This window comes from Metopolophium dirhodum, chromosome 7 (assembly GCF_019925205.1).
Source record: "Metopolophium dirhodum isolate CAU chromosome 7, ASM1992520v1, whole genome shotgun sequence".
NCBI lineage: Eukaryota > Metazoa > Arthropoda > Insecta > Hemiptera > Aphididae > Metopolophium > Metopolophium dirhodum.
Window position 1 is genome coordinate 25809608 of NC_083566.1, and position 21048 is coordinate 25830655.

Consider the following 21048-nt stretch of genomic DNA (forward strand, 5'->3'; position numbering starts at 1 on the left):
TTAAGTGTTGATCACAAATGATTCAAAATTTTGTCATCTTATAACAATCATACTTTAACGTATTTTAATTATAGGAATTATGTAGGTACTATAATTTCGTAGGTACTCGGAAGCCTGGTAATATTAATTAGACTTCATCTTACGAAGAATGTTCATTCTATGAATCGGGGTCATACAATTTTTACTTTCTCAACAAAATTCACTAATGCACTTACAAATAAATTATTACATTTTTTGGCAATCTTACCATTAATTTAATAGTGACTGGCTGTGTCCATGAAAAAAACGAATTCTATATTTGTTATTTCCACGGGTTGAAAAAAAAAATATGAAAGTATTATACATTTATACCTAAGTAACCTACTACTACTTATATTCTAATTCTTTAAATCGATTATAGTTTACTAGAATTGTTTATGCATTTATATTTTATGAAGACTCTTTGCTTAAGATATTTAAAAAATAAAGGTTTTAAAATATAAAAATATTTTAATATACCTATATTAAAATTGTTCAAAAAAATTCTACTTTAGTTTTAAATGAAAATTTTGATAAATATATATTATAGTATTATACTATATTATATTAAATATATAATACAAGTTAAACCTAAAACAAGAATTTTTTTGAAAGTTTGAGGTATTTTTAATACAATTTCAAAATTATGGAGTGAAGTAGCACAAGAAAAAATATAATTTAAACTTAAACTTGTAAATGCTTATAATGGGTTCAATTAACAAGCTCTTTATATTTATAATATATTCAGTATGCCTACATTTGTAATTACTTTCATCTCCAGGGTCAAAAAACTCATTATTATTTTAAAACATTTATTCAGTGGTTTAAATTTTTTTTTTAATATTTAAAATATAAGAACATTTTATTAAAACATATTATGAATTCTTCACTACGGTAAGGTTTTATTCTTATGTAGGTAATTGGGAAGCGAGTATAATTTTTATATGAACAAAAAAATGTCTGGAATATGATTTCCGTTTTCTACAACTTACAATAAAATACATCTGATTAGAATTCGAGTAAACGTAAAGAGATAAAAACATAATAATATATTATATTATAACCGCGCATAAAGTAATAATATTCCGAGAAAACGTCGTTTTTGTAATTACAGATCACTTTAACAATAATTATTATTATTATTAAAACCATTTACAAACAAACATATCCATCTTAATTTCAAAATCCCTGTTTCAGCAGCCCCCCCTGTTTAAATTTGGTGTTCCCTGTTTAAATTAACCTATCTTCTCCCCGAGGTCTAATCTATCTCTGAACCAAATGTCATCGCAATCGGTTGAACGGTTTAGGAATGCATAAAGGACACACACACACACAATTATTCATTTTTATATACAATATAGATAATGGTCTAACATAATTTGTAAAAAACTCTTAAAATTGTATTATTTTTGAAGACATATTATAAAGTTTGAGATTAAAATATTGAAAAACGGAATTTGATGCAGCCTATATAGAATATTACCCTATATTAGTTAAAAAAAATTATCGAATTTGGTTGATTTTGCAGAGGAGGATCATTATTCCCTTGGAGCGTATTTTTGTGTAGAAAATTACATTGGCACCGGGCACCTGAACTACAACAAACAAATTATTCTCATGTGAGTTCCCGGGCATACGGACATCAAAGGAAACGAGTTGCCGACGACCAACAGCCTAAAATTGGCACTACTAATGCGGTAAAAACGCTTATACCAGGGCCTACCTACGATGATCACATAAAAGAGATAATTAACAATAAATGGCTCAGCAAATGGAAGCTTCAAACTACTAAATTAAACACAGTTTTAAAGAACTACAAACAGGTGGATAAACATTAAACAGTTATATTAAAATAAAAGAAGTACCGGTTCTGAATTGATTTAGAATTGGACACACGTGACTTACACATGGGTACCAAATGGCCAAGGAAGAAACTCCCACTTGCGAAGTCTTTGGGGTCAAACTGACTGTGAAGCACATAATAACCGAATGCCTCAAATACGAGGGAGACCGATAAAATATCGGGATGGTTCCGATCCTTGACGCTGCATTGGGACCAGAAACCAAAGAGTAAGATTATAAAGCTTTCTTAAAAACAACAGACCTGTACGTACAACACAATATAAAAATAATATGAAAACCTATATCATGAGATATTAGTTACTATAAGAATTAGTCTTTCAATAATATTTTCATTCTACTGATCACCTTTAATGTAATTCATATAAGTATAATAATTGTATATTTGTAAATAACTGTAAAATACCTAACTACAAATAATTGTCACAGATGCCGGGTTTTTTGAAATCAATGAAAACAAAAAAAAATTCTAAATTTGAGTCGTACAAATAATGTAGGTACCTGACTAATCATGCACATCTTACCTCGGCTTTTAATCGCAGGGAAATTGGCGACGTGTTTAAGCGGGCTGGAAATAATGCGGTTCGCAAATATAATACCATATAGATATTAATCATAAAATATAGTAAATACCTCCTCCTATATTATCATTTACCATACCTGTTTAAATATTATAATAATACGTACAAGTTTCGTTCCACCTGAATTAATCGCACCGCACTCAATACATAGTGATATTAATAATACGCATTCGAGGAAGACGACGTCATGACAACGGTTTGATCGAGGATCGAGGGGGAAACAGTCCGCCGCCGCCACCGCCGCCGACGACGGAGATGATCGCGTTTTCCGAGTACAACACTCACTGCACTCATTGCTGACGGTGACGCGAAAATGGTTTGTTATGTTATGTAATCGGACGCAGAACCAACGGAAAACAATTCACTGTTGTCAGATCGCGAGTATCGTAAGCTGCTTTATGATAATCACAAAATAGATAAATGTTATAATACGGACGGCGGTCGCGGTACATAAATACTTTCGCCACTCGCCTCGACCGTGGTATAATATTCAGCGACCCCGGTCCGCTATTTGTATACGCTTTGTTTACGCGGTTATACTTTTGATCGAGCAACCGCGGTATTTTCCGACGCAACCTGTCGAAAACAAGTTTGGAAAACGTGAGTGGCCGCGGATTGATATCTTTGCGGTACGCAGTTCGAATCTCGATCATATCGTTTTCGCGTCAACACCTTCGAGTGCGGCATAATAATATTATTGTAAATAGTGGTGTGCAGTGTGACAAAATTCTACAGTGTAACGGGCTTTGCACGTATTATCATGATTTATTATTTTATTGTATTTATAATTAATAAGGTATTATACATTATATAATATTTACGAGCCACATAATTTCTAGTCCGATGAAACGCGTCACCCATTTCCCGAAGATTAGAAACCGAATGCCGCGGGAAAACTTAAAGGATTTTCAATATAATATTTAAAATATCATTGTAACAATATATTAGGAGCCTTGTATTACACTTTTAAGCTTTTTTACCCAACAAATAAAGTTTCATTGACATTTGTAGAAAAAAAAAACCTAATAAAATTTGAAACTGTCCGTAAAAAGTTCAAAACTAATTAAAATATTTTGAAAATTTTATCGTGTATAGAAAATGCGAATTTAAACAACTAGTGAAAATTTCATGTATATTTGTTATATATGTTCATTTGTTTTAGAGTTACACCAAAAACCAAAATAGATTTTATCAAAAACCGATTTCGCGTAAAAATTCCCGTTTTTCCTTAAGAGGACTCTTTTATTTTTTTATATCATTTATATGAAAAATGTTCTTACTGTTTCAAAAACCATTATTGTTTGTGTTTTTCAAACTTGAAAACTTCTTTCATATAAATGATATCAAAAAAATAAAAACAACGTTGCACAACCAAAGCTCTCCTTTTTATGTGGTGAAAATCTCGTTTCTTAGTTATGACTGTAGCTTTCTCGGTTCTTTCCCGCACAAAATAGTTTTTGCTATGTTGTACATTTGTAAGACGGAGACAACACATGCGGGTGTAACGTCCTCTTAATTTCTATGTTGTTTTTCTCGGCACTTTTGAACACTTTTGGAAATTTTAAATTTTAACCTCCCAAATGCACCAACTAGATTCACTTTCCCATCGAACAAGATACTGTTGAAGAAAACCAAAGCAGTTTTAGTGTCCCAAACGGTGGCGACAGACACAAAAATAAAATAAAAAAATAAAAAACACACATCATTGTAAAATCATTAGGTATATTCATCGCTTCGCCCAGAATCTAAAATTAGATAGAATACGTAAAAATACATACCAAGAGAAATCGCAGAAATAAGATCCATTGTAAAATATAGTTTTTTACATATTATAATATAACTGAAAAATTTGAACAAATTCAACAAATAGGATAATAAATTGTTAATTTCTAAATTTCAATAAGCAAAGCAATATGACTAAAATCTTGTATACTCGGAAGAAATTATACACCTGTTAAATCTAGGCCTAAATTATTAATACATTAATAAATGTAATAATATTTCATATTATTATATATAGGTACAACAGAAATAATAAAATCAATTATTATTATAATAGCTAATATGAATTTCAATTTAATATTAACTGAATCACAGTTTTTTTATTTACATTTGCTATAGGATTATCCAGTGGGTAACTAGGTATTTACTGAAAGGTTCATTATAAATAATAATTAAAAATGTAAAAATGGATTTATTACTTATATAAAAGAAAAAAAATGATTAAAAATGCACGCTACAGTTTACACTATCCATAATATAGATTAATTATAATAGGTATGATAGGGTACATTAAAGAAGGACGAATCTTTATTTCGTGGTAACACACGGGTCATTTTATTCAAATACTTTTTTCCATTAACTTTACTGCATGTCATTATTGCATTTTATACCTACTAAAGCACTCAATTTAGAATGTATTATGCTAATATATACAAGACGCTTATAACTGAAAGTTTAGTATAAAATCAAATATACTTTGGTAGTTTTGGTAATGTATAAGCACATTATAAACTAAGAAACGAGGAAAATAAAAAATGCATAAAATATAAGAACCTACCTACCTATAATATTTAATTATACAATATATTATGATAATACATTAATGAATGTGGCCTGTGACCTTTCGAAGTTCGAAAAACGTAAAAGTGATATTTTTTTTAAGCCAATTGTTTGAAAAATAAATAAAACACGTATCTATTAACGTTTTGAAATGAAGGTAACTTATAAATAAAGGTACCCTATTGTAGTATTGTATATAAGATTTAAAAATAATAAAAAACTCAATCGATTCAGTGCATGTTATTTCAGCGGTTATTCCAACACATGACGTGACGTGCGTTATTCGTATAAAATAGTGGAAACAAAGTTATTTGCTCAACCAAGTGTTTAGACAAACACCCACACACCCTAAGTCTTATGCCTTTACCTCTTAATAACCCCACTAAAACTAACTGTTCAATAATTGTAAAAACTAAATGGCGATGACTAGAGAACAGTATAAATGCATAATGTAGGCATACATCATAATATTATATTATTCAGTATCCTCATTGGCGGACAAAGGTTAATTTATTACTGGTGCGCGTACACATTAGACTATTAGACAATATAAAATTATTTACAATGTCAGTTCTGCAGATAATGCAGTAGTTATGTACTGCAGAGAAATGGATGTTGCCAATATAGGTACGGTTATATTATTATGTTACTTATTAGAATATTCGTAAATACTAATTAGGTACATACAACTTCGCCATTTTCTGCTTCACATGGATAATATTATAATATCTACTGCAAATAAAATATTATTGCTGATAACTGTTTCTGCGTTTCTGTACCAACTGCAGGAGTTGAAACTAATGGCTTTTATACGTCATTTTTGAATAACTGTACTATTGTCATTGCGCAAACGTTTGTATTAGGTACCTTTAAACTTAAAACGGTAAAAATAACTGATTATACCTATAACTTATGAAGCCATTATGGTGGGAATCGGAAAGGGCTTGAGGTGGCTTAGCCCCCCCCCCACCCCTCCCACCACTGAAATTTTAACGGATTTCCACTTATGATGTTAATATACTGCACACTTACGTTGAAACGCCTGTTGGCCGCTTGCTGCATGGCGTTGTGGTAGTACACTGGCGAAAGTTGCTGCTGCTGCTGCTGTGACGTGACCACCGTCGGCTGTTGCTGTGGCTGCTGCGACATGACCACCGTCGGCTGTTGCTGTGGCTGCTGCGACATGACCACCGTCGGCTGTTGCTGTGGCTGCTGCGACATTATCCCCATAGGCTGTTGCTGCGACATTATCACCGTCGGCTGTTGCTGCGGCTGCTGCGACATGACCACCGTCGGCTGTTGCTGTGGCTGCTGCAACATTATCCCCATAAGCTGTTTCTGTTGCTGCGGCTGCTGTGACATTATCAACGTCGGCTGTTGTTGCGGCTGCTGCGACATAAACATCGGCTGCTGCTGCGACGGAGTCATAAAAACCGTCGAAGGCATTGTCTGACGTTGCGCTTGCATCAAAGCGACAGGCACAACAGGTTGCATCATCTGTGGCACGGACAGTCGGCCGACCATCGGCGTCACCACAGGAGCCATCGGTGATTGCCGATGACCACCGGCGAATGGCGATGGTTGCGCTGGCTCCACTGCGACTTTGGCTATGGACTCTGGCAGAGCGGCGAACGCTGGCACGGGCAGTGGCTTCAACAAGTGCTGTTGTTGCTGTTTCGGTTGTGGTTGTTGTTGTTGTATCTGTCGCTGTTGTTGTTGTTGTTGTTGTTGTTGTTGTTGTTGTTGTTGTTGCTGTTGCTGTTGTTGAGCGGCCAGTCTGACATTGCGTACCATATTGTTGGCCGCGGCCATCAGTGGCCGGAAAGGCGGCACCGTGACGACGCCAACAGCAGTCCTGCCGTTCATCTTGGCGTAAGCCGATCTATCTTGATTGTCATTGTTGGCTGCAGCGGTCGTCTGCGGAAAAATAAAACGGAAACGTTTTTGTGTTACAATATTATATTCTTACAATATTATAGTGAAGCGAAAAAGTAATTATCGTGTACACGCATGGGCGAGGTTATAAAAAGAGAAGGACTTTTTTTTTAACGACCTAGGAAAATGTTTTAATTGTACAAATATACACGCAAAGGCGCCACATACATTTTTAACGACATTTTTTTTTCACAATGTTAATCACCGTCAGTGTCGTCACCTGTTACCAGACGGGGTTTTGTAGAAATTTTAATTTAAATTTAAAAAAAATGAAAACTATTCTAGACGTGTTTGGAATAAACAATCATTGCTTGCAAATTTAATTTTTATTTTTTCGTGTCGAATACCTGTGACCATCATGTGGAATAATTGTAAAAGTAAAGGTAATTCGGCAGGGATGTGACGTTTGTAATTCAATTAGGTAGGTAGACAATTGTCAATATGCCGCCGTTATTATTGTGCATTTGTGCATATTTATTGTTTTACTCGCAGTATAAAATCAAAAATCATAATAATATATTTGATATTCATATCATATTATTTAAGTCATCAAAACTAAAAAATATGACGTATTTTACCTACTGAATGAAATAGTGTACCTATAACATTGTATTATTAAAGGTTACCTACTTATTAAATAACATTTAATGTATTTGAAAAAATGTATATATTCGTTTAATATACAAAATATATTATAATATAATAATAATAATAGGTATATCCACGTTGTGAAAATTAATATGATGCAAATATCAGGTGTATCACATCATTTATTAGTAGAACGAAATTTATTTATTGATTTTTTATGAATTTCATTAATTTACAAAGATTTTTATCTCTTTACGTACAAAGTATGTGCTTGTAATTACATATTTGTTTTGTATTATAATATAAGAATAAGATATAATATTGTTATGAAACTCGCAAAATAAAATCTTCCAAACGATTGGGTGGTTTCGTAATTCGGTAATCTGATGCGAATTATAATTGGAAATGGTGAAATCATTATTTAACTTAAAAAAATGTTTTCTTCAGTTGAATTTGTACATTATTTTATCATACATATTTAAACGTATTTATGCAGGTATTCTCACAATATATTATGTACAGTGACCAGTGGCGGATCCAGGGGGAGGTACCAATTGCAGTAGTTTTCCTTTGTCTTACACTGTGTATAGCCTATTTTGTAGCCAATTTTAGAACTTTTTGTACTATTACCCCCCCCTCCATGCCCCATGCCCTTCCTAAAATTCAGCCCTGGATCCACCACTGATAGTGACACAGTGTAGATATATGCGTCACTGTGGTAGCATTACGTCCATGTTACACAACAAACTGAACGGCTAACATAATAAATTGAAAAGTAAAAATACACAGACACACGTACAAAATTAAGATGATATATTGATATTTTTGTATAATACGTAGTGGGTTACACGGAACGAGATCATCAATATTGGTAATACATTTGGGAATTTCTTATTTTTTTCTAGCCCAACAAACGACCGAAAACGGATTTGGAATACGATGCAAGAGATTCAATTATAGGATTGATAATATGAAATTCTCAGAAAATGTGACCATGATCCGTGGACTGCACGTGTCGGATATCCGTTTTTCAAGTTTAATTTTGATTACAAAGTGGCTCTTCGCCTTGTAATATTTGAAGGTGTGCGATCTTTACGAGTTTACGACTTAAAATGGCGTACCACTGTTCATTTGGGAATTCCACTTCTATATGAATGCTGTGGAATCGTGTAAATAAATGGTTTCCAAAAGCTTTTACTTTTTAGACATATACTGATAAACATATTAATATATTATAAAACTAAATTAATAACAATTTAGAATATTATATAATTATAATATTGGAACCTATTAAGACAATATTATGTATGGTAATGTGTCAAGAATTTATTGTGTGTACCGTATTGTTCGTTGAAAATTCGATACTGGCACATGGTCACATGGATAGGTAATCACTCCGTATATTATTGGTCCACTACTTTGCTCATTTAAATTTATTTTAAATTCTTACAACTAATTATAACTACTAGTTCTAAATTAGATTGTGATGTATCGAAGTACTCTGAAAACTATTCTACTTAGGAATATAAAATATAAAAATATATATTATATTGTCACACATATAAAATAATTACGACAAAAATGTTTAGAAAATATCTTTTTTATTTTTAAAAATATTGTTTTGCAATGACATCTCATAATATATTATTTTAAAAAAAGTTAAAATTTTTGGAAATAATGAGTGACTGTACAAACCGGACCGTAAATAGAAAGTATTTCATGATTCATGTCGAGATAGGTTTTTTTTAAATTAAGTGAGCCGAGTGCGTTTGTCATAATTATAAATGGTATTATATTAAATCATCATAATGAATATTCCCTTCAAAGTGACACAATATTATCTTATTTAAATTGTATAATACACTCATTTTTAAAGTACTGATGTCTGAAACGTGAAAGGAATAGGTACAGTGACATCCAGTAAATTATTCACATAACTTTACTATATTAGGTGCTAATGTTCAGTGTATATGTATAATACATAAAATAAAATCATCTAAACAAAAATCACTTAATTCGTTCTTCATTTAATATTTACCGTATCAACTATCAATATAAATGTATAATGCATATTAAATAAAGCATATTTTTCACTAATTTTGTTGTTAGGAATACCGTCAACATGAAATTTATCGAGCATCTTTATTTAATAATTATTACCAATTAGACAAAAACAAGTAAGACTGTTCCTATTCGTAACCTGCAATCCATATAGGTATTCGAGGTAACAAAACTACGCTCCACTTATAACCAAACACTGATGAGGATTACAAATATTTGAAAAAAAATTATAAGCAGGTAGAGTTATGTATAAGAAATATTATACAATAATAGGAATTATCAAAACTGAGCAAAATCATTATTATTTTGCAGACGTGTTCGGTTTTACAAGACAAGTGAAATGTTCATAATAATTATTGTTCAGATATTATTATTATAGGTATATAATCATGAGTCATTTTGTGACTAATTTTGTGTCTTTAAGTATTATTTAGGTTATACTGTACATGATTTACAATTTCGTTCATTTAAGGTTTCTTTCTAAACATTAGTTTGGATTTTTGAACATTATATCCCCATTCACTATTATGCCCGTCTGTCAGTTAGTTACCAGCAACAAGAATATAATTATATAGTTACGATTTTTTGTATTAAGGTTTTAAAACGGTTCTATACTTCTATTCAAACTTCCAAGTAAATTCATACTATCCAGTACCTATTAAAATATATCAAAATGTATTTAATATAGATCCATAGCCAACATTAAAAATAGGTACAGAAATAAAAAGGTTACCAAAATTATTTTTAAATTGTGTAGGTATGTAATTTTAGTTAATTGCGTTGTATTAAAATATGTTTATAAACCAAAAATTTAGCACGTTCGTAGAGTGTGGTTCCTAACTTATGTAAGTTTACACATATGGTTGTAGGAAGAAATTAATCAGGTTCTATATTTATTTTATTCTATATTTGTCTGTGACGATTTTTTATTAGTAGTTACTAGATAGACAGTAATAAAGTGTGTAAGTACTCATTTATAAATTTTTTTTTTTATTTTCCATACATTAAATTAAATTCCAGACCAGAAGTTTCTCACGGATTAGCTGACGCCTGACTACAAAATTTAACATACAAGTTATGTAAATCGTGATTTCCGTTTAATTTTTCTACTTTCGTCACAGATATATTTTCAATTAAATTCATATACGTAAAATAAAACCGTAGGTATGTATCAATAAAATACCAAATTATCACAGTGAAATCAAATAAGCAGTAAAAAATTGTTTTAGGATTTAAAAAAAATGTTGAATGTTTAAGGTTGATAAATCAAAGAATTGTTTTCCTAAAATATACATACTATAATATTATTAAAATATTTATTATAATTAAAATGTGACAATTTAAGAAGATTATACATTAATGTTATTATTTAGGTATATATTATATTATTATAAAATAATTGGGGAAGTCGCTCTGCTATATAGTACATTGTATAAGCATTGTTTGATCCCCCTCACCTCACACTTAGATCTAATTTTCTACCAGAAACTACCCTTAGCGCTTAAGATTGTAGTATTTTTACTGATCTTACTGACAGACCAAAATTAATAAATAAATAAGAACAAACGCCAGTGTATAAGTAACCAAATTCCAAGAAAACATTGATATAGTATTTCATCTTCACAATAGTGAACTTCTGTAGGTGTAGGTATTCGTTTTTTTCCTGTGTGAGTGAAATGTGTCTAAAAACAACATTTGAAAATCAGGCGATATCTCAATTTAAATTTTAATATAATCAGAGTTTTTTTTTTTTAAAGAATAAAAAATAATGTCAGAATGAAAAAGTATAATACAACTAAATCACGATAAAAATATTGTAAAACGTATCGAATAATTTACTATGTTAAACATCGATTGGAGACGGTATTTCCGTGTTTCCGTATAGGTACCTCGACAGTATAACATGCAGTGGTATATAGAACAGGCACTAGTCGTGTTTTTTCATAGCCCGTGCCAACTGAATAATTTAAGACATCCCGGAACTTCGCAGCACCGTGACTGGAATATCGGAAGAGAATATATTATATAAAGTATTAGGGAATAATAATAAAAAGTGACAAAGGATTTGGCGAATGATCGCGTGGCGAATACGACATGGGTATATATTATTATCGTGGTATACGTAAATCTATGTCTACATTTCCCAACCACAACCGTTAGGTAAAATACTATCCAACTTATAATTTTGAACCTAGAAGTATGATAATATTTCATACCTATGACAAATGTGCGTATTGTGTTGTATATACTTACTGCGTGATTATTCTTTTGGGGTACGGACTGCAGAGGTTCGAACGATCCCGGAACTGGAAACCCATTGACTGAACGACGTTTACTATTTTGTTCCAGAGTCGAAAGCGACTCCTTGAATCCTAGTTCGTCGGCCAGTTGTATGCCTGAAAATCATAATGTTATACAATGAGAGTTCGACGTATTATTATTTGCCATTTTGTAAGTACGTGTCAAAAACGCAATGCTGACAATCGAAGTTTTGATAGTATTATAATATTTCAAAAACCGTGTACTGCGATGAGAGGATGTGAGCTTATAGTACAATTGCTAATAATAAAAACACATTTCAATCTCATTCAAAAAATAATCCATATTTCAGTTATTGCCATATTTGGACGATCGATAAACCGTTTTACTTGAATTACGAAACCATGTTTTTATGCCATATTTTGTCACTAGTGCGCACTTTTAAAAGTATTGGATGGTATATAATGGCGTTTAGATGACTCTATCAGTCATCTAGAATATCTCGTATAATAGCTTGATCACATAATATCATATACTATATTTCAACGCAATTAAATAGTTTACGAGGATTTTATATATATTATTATTTTATGCTCAAGCTCGGTAAGTACAATACCTTATACAATATTACAATAATTGTATAAACCAAATTATACCTATTTAGTCGAACTAAAGCCAGGTACAACTAAATTTGAGAGGGGATAAAATTGTCTCTTCTTATTATATTTTACTGATAACAACTTATGAGGATCTCTGTATTAAGTTTTTAAATTTTTTGAATGAGAAAAAATTGTTTTACCGACATTTATAAAAAAAAAATCCAAAAGTCTACTTATACAATATAATCCGAAATATTAAAACGATAACATAATATTATGTAGAAATTAAAAATGCTAATATGAACATTTTGTGAAAATGTCAAGTAGGTCTATTTACTCGAATAGGAGTTATGATCCTTCGTAGGTTATTCGTTTGAACATCGTTTGAATAACAACGAAATCATAAAATCGATGTTTTCAAAAACTTGTTTTGTGTGAAAATCTCAGTGTTTTTCTTTTTGTATTTGTATTTTTCCCAATTATTATTATATTTATCAGTCATTTTGACTTTTGACTACCCAAAATACTATCTAGATTCACATTCTTATCAGAAAAGATGTTGAAGATAAATCTAATAATTTTTACTGCTCTAAAAGTTGATAACAGGCACAAAAAAAGCACATCATTGTAAAATGAATACTCTAATCACTCCGTTTGGAAACTAAAATACCGGCTTTTAAATACGATTACATTAAAAACGTAGGAATTAGATATTTAACATAATTATTTCATACATTCCCGTACGGGTAAACTATTTTTGACGGGTTGCCTATCAAAGTATTTGGTATATACATACTTACAAGTATTTGAATTTCAGAATGGTAAAATTATTTTGAAATCTAAAATGCACGTTCATATTTTTCTTTTAAATTGATGACCCAGCTATAAAAGTTATATAATAATATTTGTTTATAAAACTCAATTATGTTTATTTAAATGTAAAAAAAAAATACTTGATTTTAATCATATATAAGCATTTATTGAAGTTTAATATATAGAAGTTTCCCATCTACTTTTAAATATTTTTAAAACGATCAATTTAAAAAATATATATAGCTCATCATTTTAAGCTGCAAGCACTAACAAAGGTAATAGTTATTCAAATATGTATTTTTTATTTTGGTATTACCTTTTGAAGCAATAATAATTCTTCTACAGTTCTACCTACAACTATTGGACGGTTTCTTGTAAAAACTTAGATCCAGTTGATACTTTAGCGAGTCATAACTCAAAAGTAAGTCAAAGGCACTCAAAGTCATAAGTAAAAGAAAAAAAACGATAGACCGCTGTTTTAGTTATTGATGAAAATGATTTTGTTATTTTGTTGTAACTCAATAAGTAATAATAGTAGATACTTCTTTCTTCAAATATTAATATTATAATAAAATTGTCTAAATATTCACGTGATATAATAGGTATTTAAAATATTTTCTAACTTTTCGAGCAATAATATTTATTGACATTTTAAATTATCGACTTATTTTAATTTATGTCGATAATTATTTTTTTTAAATCATAAATTTTGAAAATTCAATTCAAGATTCATTATAAATTTATGTCTTCCAAAATTTAAAAAAAAAACCTTCTTAATGACTGCGTACACTTCAAACTGCTACGATTCTGCAGAGCAATTTACCTGGCTTGTATTATGTATTTATTTCATTATTATTATTTAGACATATTTATAGAAGCATAATACTTTCTAACGATGTTTTATCTAAAATGATTTTTATATTTCATACTCATAACTATAATTTTGAATTTATATATAAATTTTGAGAACTTATAATATTGATTGATTAATGAAATTGTTTGGATTAAAATATTTGTTAATCAATTAATAATGGCCTATGTATTGACCTCAATGAGTTTGACATCACTATGAATTATTCGTGATACATTGTTCCCGATGTATTTGATGTCAATTTATTTATTTAATTTATTAATTATTGGCAATAGATAAAACTTATAATAGTACCCTCTCACCCTTATTAATAATAGGTTTATTACCTACTATTGCTTGGATAAAATGTATATTTAAAAATTATTTCAAATACATTTATAGGGTGAGTGCGCTTACCGACTCCAACGTATCCTTTAAGGCCTCCAAGATTTCTCACACGAAATAATCCAGACTTTTTTAGACCACAGTTGATTGACAGCCCAAAATCAGTTTCGAAAACACATGTTGATTGTACACATCTCCATGTCATTCCTGCAAACAAACGATCATAAAATACAACATTAGTTCTGGAGTTCTTTAGTGCTTACTACTATTATTATAGTAACGAGATGGCATTCATTATGCTAATACAAAAAATGCTTAAAATTGACATTTCAAACATGATTAAACATTTACGTATCCAATTAATTTTAATTACACCGATAATGTAAAAACGAAAGGACATAATATTATTTAGTTATTATGTTTTATGCGAGTGAAAGCTGTCGTACTCATGACCAGTATGAATCGACAATTTATTATATGATTTTCATACTGTGATCAATTTGTGCATATTATTATTCTACAGTTATACAGTTTCGTAGAATAGTAATTAATGTGTTTTACAATACTGTCAAATACTATGGCATGTATACAATGGGTACACAATTATCATTATGACCCATACAAAATACAAATTCTATATGTGCATCTAACTTTCCACACTAAACTTGTGATTACAATATTTATGTATAAAATACGGTACTTAAAAATAAGTGACTACTGATGTTACCTATCGAGTATCATAATTGCTATAATGTTTAGAAACTATCAAAATATAATGTATAGACTCCTGTAATTGTATAGACTCCTAGGCTCCTATAACTACAATAGAAACTATTATATGTTAACTGTTTTTTTATATATTAACTGTTTGCTTCGATAAAATAATATGTAGATGTTTCAATATTATTATCTAATGTAAGCTAATAAACTTGTAGTTGAAGCTCAATTAATAATAATACAAAAATAAACGAAACAATAACGGCATTGAGACTTCTAAAAAATTACATGTCTGCAATGTCATGGTTACAAATGTTTATATCAGAAGTGTTATTAGTTATTATTTTATTACAAGTATAATATTTATTTTTATTTTTTACAAGTAACATTTTTCAATTTAATATAACCATTTGAAGATAAAATTGTTGATAATTGTTTAACATGACGTGTAGAAACATGATAATTATAATAGAGGTATAGGTACTATTCGTCATTAATCAGAAGTCATGCTTTTAACGTGTACCGACAAAGTAGTTAATAATTATTATTAACCTTAAACTTGCATGCCTACACGGTAACAGTGGCATATTTATGGGAGGGGGATCATGGGGTCAGGACCCCCCAAAATTTGCCCCATAAATACCTATCTAAACATCTAATATATATATATTAATATATTCTGTAGCGAAGCCCAACCACTTGAATGTATTTGGAAAATTAGCTGGACCCTCACGAAAAATTCCTAAATACGCCTCTACGCGGTAACAGACTGAAACGTGAAAATATAAAATATTATGTACAATAAGGTTCAAGTCGATGCAAGTTGAAACTATTACAATTATACATATGAGGAGTGTTATTCTTTTGACCTGCATTATAGCCGGTTTAGCCATATAATAATATGTAGGCTGGCGCAAAACATATTCAACTCTATGTTTTATTAGTATTTACTTTTTATAATGTTTGATATCGTAGTCTGACTCGCACGTTAGACTTCTTCAATTAATCTTTTTTATTTAAATATTTAGCATCGAGCAAAAGTACACGAGTCAATAAAATATAACTCTGCTGTTTAATTCACGCTGAATTCATGTATACTATTTTAATGCTTTTACACTTGAAATGCAAAATATTATTTTTGAAAAATAATTTATACATTGGTATTAAGTATATATTTAAGAACATGCTTGTTTGAGTTAGTACACGACCTGACCCAAAGACGTACACGTGAACCGTAAAATTTGTGGAGTTTGACTTTTTCACACGCCTCGGGACAGGACACGTTTGTTGGTTGACTTGCACACACGTACACACATACACAAAATACAAAATCTTTCTGTTATCGGTTAGGTTAGGTTAGGTTAATCAGACAACATCTGAACAACGTGTAAAAGGTCATTCGTTTTGCGATATTGTACCTATTTACGTAGGTACTAACACTATTTTAGTTCATACGTATATCGAAACCGCGGTTAACGTCTTTATTCGTGTGGAAATCGTTCATATAAAGAATCTCTGGAAACGCTATCGCTATGAATACATACATTATAAATAAGTGCACCGATCCGTGTTAAATCTTGTAGTCATTACTATGGTTATTAATTTTTGGGAATCGCGGTAACGCTTGAATGTAGTCTGGTCAAAACAGCATTACCATTGATTATAAATACTAGTATACTATGGTATTACGTTTATTAATAATACCTACGTAGGTATGTATTTGCAAATTTTACTTAATTCGCTCACAAACAACTATTATACAGGTATAAGATATCCACAACCGAATGATAGTATTTAGAAATTGCATTTTTTCACAAAGTATATAATTTGTTGAGTGCTTACGACACGTGTTATCTTTATTTTCGGCATGTTAGCTGTATTATTTATAACATTGTTACGGTATAAGCATAACATAGCCTCCAGTCACATTCAAATGGGTACATTTTAGCGATAAATAAAACGCATAAAATCGTGCATCATTTAATAATAATAATAAAAATATATTGATGTAGGAAGTTTTTATTAATAGCTAAGTGTCTGTTTGAAAAAAAATTTGTACTAATAAACAAGATGTGGGTTTATTACTTAGAAAGTACAAAAATATTATTATACCTCGGCTTCGCCGACAATGTTGTTAAATATAACTGTTAAATTACCTTGGGTCAGTATTTCGAGATCTTATATTATAATATGCTCAATGCACATTAAAATATTTATAAGATTATTAATCGGTATGGCCATATGGCAATACGAATTAAATACGTTAAGCTCTCTTGAAGTGCTAATCGAAAGTAATAATTTTGGTCTGTATTATGCCATAAACCTAACGTGATGAAACACTCAAGACTGTTTAGTTATATTCAAATATAAAGAATAGCGTCGGGACAATCGAACGACACACAAAAAAATATCAGTGCATTAAAATCCTTATAATAGAATTAGGTTGAATGAACATTGCATAACTTAAACCATTTATCATATTAGTCCATTATTAATTTAATTGTGATTTAACTATTTAAGTTTCGGGTGTTTAATATAAAGTTAAACCACAATAATTACACATTACATTTATACATAACATTACATTTTAGAGTGCAATAAAATGGAATCGCTTCACAAGACAATGCTCGTGCAAATGTAATATTTAAATAATACATTTAATAAAACATTTAGAAACTTACTTTTCTTGTTCGAGTAGAACCGCACCGAAGGACTATTCTCGTAATTGGTGCACGGGATATATGTTGGCCAAGAAATTACAAAAACAAGATCGAATAATTATTCCACGATAAACACAATTCGTGTACGGACTATAGTTATGTGAACATGTTTTAACACTTAACAATTTCAATAAATATTTATTGAATTTTAATCTGTATGTTGAATAAAATACAATTCGAAGCACCTAGAGCTAACAAACTAGTACCTATCTCAATGTTTGAATTGTCAAAGATACGGTCACACTATAGGTCTTACTGCAACAATCGTCTCAGATATTGTGTTCGATGTGGCAAAAACCAGTCGCAGCTTTGTAACCTCACCAAAAGCTCGATACTCTTCACAAAATATGTTGAAATGCATCATCTGCAATGGTAATCATACATTATGGATGCATGGTTATGAAAAACGTACAACAACTTCGCAACCAATCACTATCTCAACGAAAGAATAAAAATGTTAACAAAGACAATCTAAATCCCGATAGGTACTAATATTATGCAAAAACAAATTTCTGACATCACGTCAAATTTAAATCATATTTCCTACTAAACTTATTTTCAAGTTACCAAATCGAACACCAAACACTCAAACAATAAACATTATATTATGCATCATACATATTAGTATACAACTTTTCTGTAAAATTAACAAATTAACAAATTTAGAATTCTTATTAAGTTGATAATATCAAACCATTTATCTCACTTCTAACAAATGTTATCTTTTATCAATATTACTATGGATAATAAATTAATGAACACAAAACCAAAATTGATTTAAATATTCATTGAACGATGTACAAAAACTTATTTAACAATAAATAAATTAAAATCAAATTGAGGTGCTGTACCTATTACTTGTTAGTCAACAGTTTCCTCGCATGAGTGTTTATAATTATTTTTTAATTATATGCTTTCTTTTATGCTCAAAAATTACTCATTTATAATAGCTCATTATGCACCGTTACTATAGATTGCAAATATTTTTTAATAATGATGATGATACAAAGTTGCATTAGATTGCACACACACACAGCAGTTTTAAGTTTGAACTATATGGTAATTTGAAATAATGAAAACTGTCATATCAATATTTTTTAAATGTTCAACAATAATATTGTACACATAATCGTATATAGCGAAAACAGTTTAATATTGTCATTATATTGTGTAAATAATTTTAAACACAAAATATTATAGTGTACGTAAACTGTAAAACTGTCAACAATTGAGTGAAAAACTAAAAAGTACTAAGTACACTATCTCAAAGTGGTCTCATATAAAATATAGGGTAATGATAATTTCCACTATAAAGTTTTTCTTTTCTCCTGATGAGAATCCAAACCGCATGACATGCCATATAATTTCACTCGTTTTGGACGTATCTCACGTGTGTGCGTATTATCGAACCATGGTCACCACAATTGGTTTGTCGAAAGTCTCGTACCACATTTTAAAACTACATTTATAAAACGTGCCCGTACCTGTGTGTGTGTATGAAGTGCAGAGAAAGTATACACAAATGTTTGTTTAGTGGTTAAAAATGCTGGTTTTAGTGAATTTTTTCTTCGACCCCCCTCCTTTTATCCGACAACTTGAAGTGAGGATGACAGATTGCAGTTTGGAATTTGGTTCACCAGGATTAGTTAGCGGGTTGGGCGTGTCCATGCAGTACAACTGTGTACTACTGTTCGTGTGCCCCGTATAGGTTATGCTTATATGAGTACGACGCGAGTCGTAAAAGAAAGTAGCGAGATGGGGTGAGAATAAAAATAAAAAATCAACACCGTACCAGTCGTAGGTATATATACAGCTGGTGTAGGGAAACTGTATGTAATAATAATATTATGTATATAAATATATTGTATAATATAATATGCGCATAGGTGTACATTGGTATACCTACCTACTGACTACATATAGGTATACCATGTAGGTGTAGGACATTATACACTAAGACGGCATTGCAGGCTTACAGCGTCAAAGTTTGTTGATGGGTTCATAATGTTATATTATTCTGTACATTTTTTACTTTCCGTAATATTTTATTCCGACGCAATGTCGACGGTTACGGGAATTCAGTAAACTTCAAACCGATTTACTATATTATAACCAGTTTCCGTAAATCGTGTTGAATATTCAAACGCGGGTCATGTATACTGATGTATCAAGTCATTATTATATTATAATCGTACTACAGTATCGCGATACAGATCATATTTTACACTTAGGTACTTATCGTCTATAGAACGTTCCACCGACAAATTTACTATAAAATATTATCCTATACCTGTCCTATTCGACTTTCCTTATTTAAATCTCACAAGCTCCGTACAAATTTACTTTCTATTGCAAGGACGGTAATAAACTAATAAATCATTAGAAAAACTTGGAAGAAAGTCAAATTTGAAAAATATATAGATTATAATATTTGGTATCTATAAGATAAGCACACTATACTTTAATCTTCTTATGAGACTAATCAAAAAACTTGTTGTACAATGTGCATTAAGAACAGAAATGTTAATACTTTTAGTGAATGTATCATTATGAGGTGAAGCTATATAAGTTCTAAAATCACGTGTATGATTAACAATTAACGCAACGATTCAATTAGCTGACCAGATTACCAGAATCGAAGGTCTAAAAACTGCTTTCACAAATGACGAATACTGTTCAAAAACAAGATAGTTAAAAACAAAAAAACCCGTGTCCGCCAGGAAAATTGAATATTTACACAATCGCCAGAGAATAAAATATCGGTTTTTATTATCAAATTAAAAACGTGACTGGATCAGTAATAGAAAGCTCTGATACAATACCACAGTTTAAAATTACATATGTAACTATATTATAATTTATATTTTGTTCTACAAATATATCGAAACATATGCCTTTAAAATTTGAATGCGATTGACCTTAAAAATTCTATGCTTTGTAAATTAATCATGAGAGAACAAACCATAAATGCTCAACTTCTATTTGTATATTACAATGTAGCGGATCAAATTACAACAACATACAAGTATAATATATTTTATTTATATACGATTAATAACATAACAAATATTCATTAAGTTAATAATTATTATTGAATTTTAATATGAAATATGAAAACCATAATTTATTCAAAACACAAT

General features: G+C 30.3%; 1 protein-coding gene across 1 annotated transcript in view; it reads right to left on the minus strand.

Moving 5' to 3' along the window:
- Window positions 1-21048, minus strand: part of LOC132948657 (daxx-like protein) — a 58500-nt gene that overhangs the window by 16081 nt on the left and 21371 nt on the right. The window contains exons 2-4 of the mRNA XM_061019230.1: window positions 14544-14678; window positions 11859-12001; window positions 6054-6938 (exon numbers count right to left, since the gene is read on the minus strand). Of these exons, the coding sequence (XP_060875213.1) occupies window positions 6054-6938; window positions 11859-12001; window positions 14544-14678 (1163 nt within the window). The remainder of the gene's footprint in view (window positions 1-6053; window positions 6939-11858; window positions 12002-14543; window positions 14679-21048) is intronic.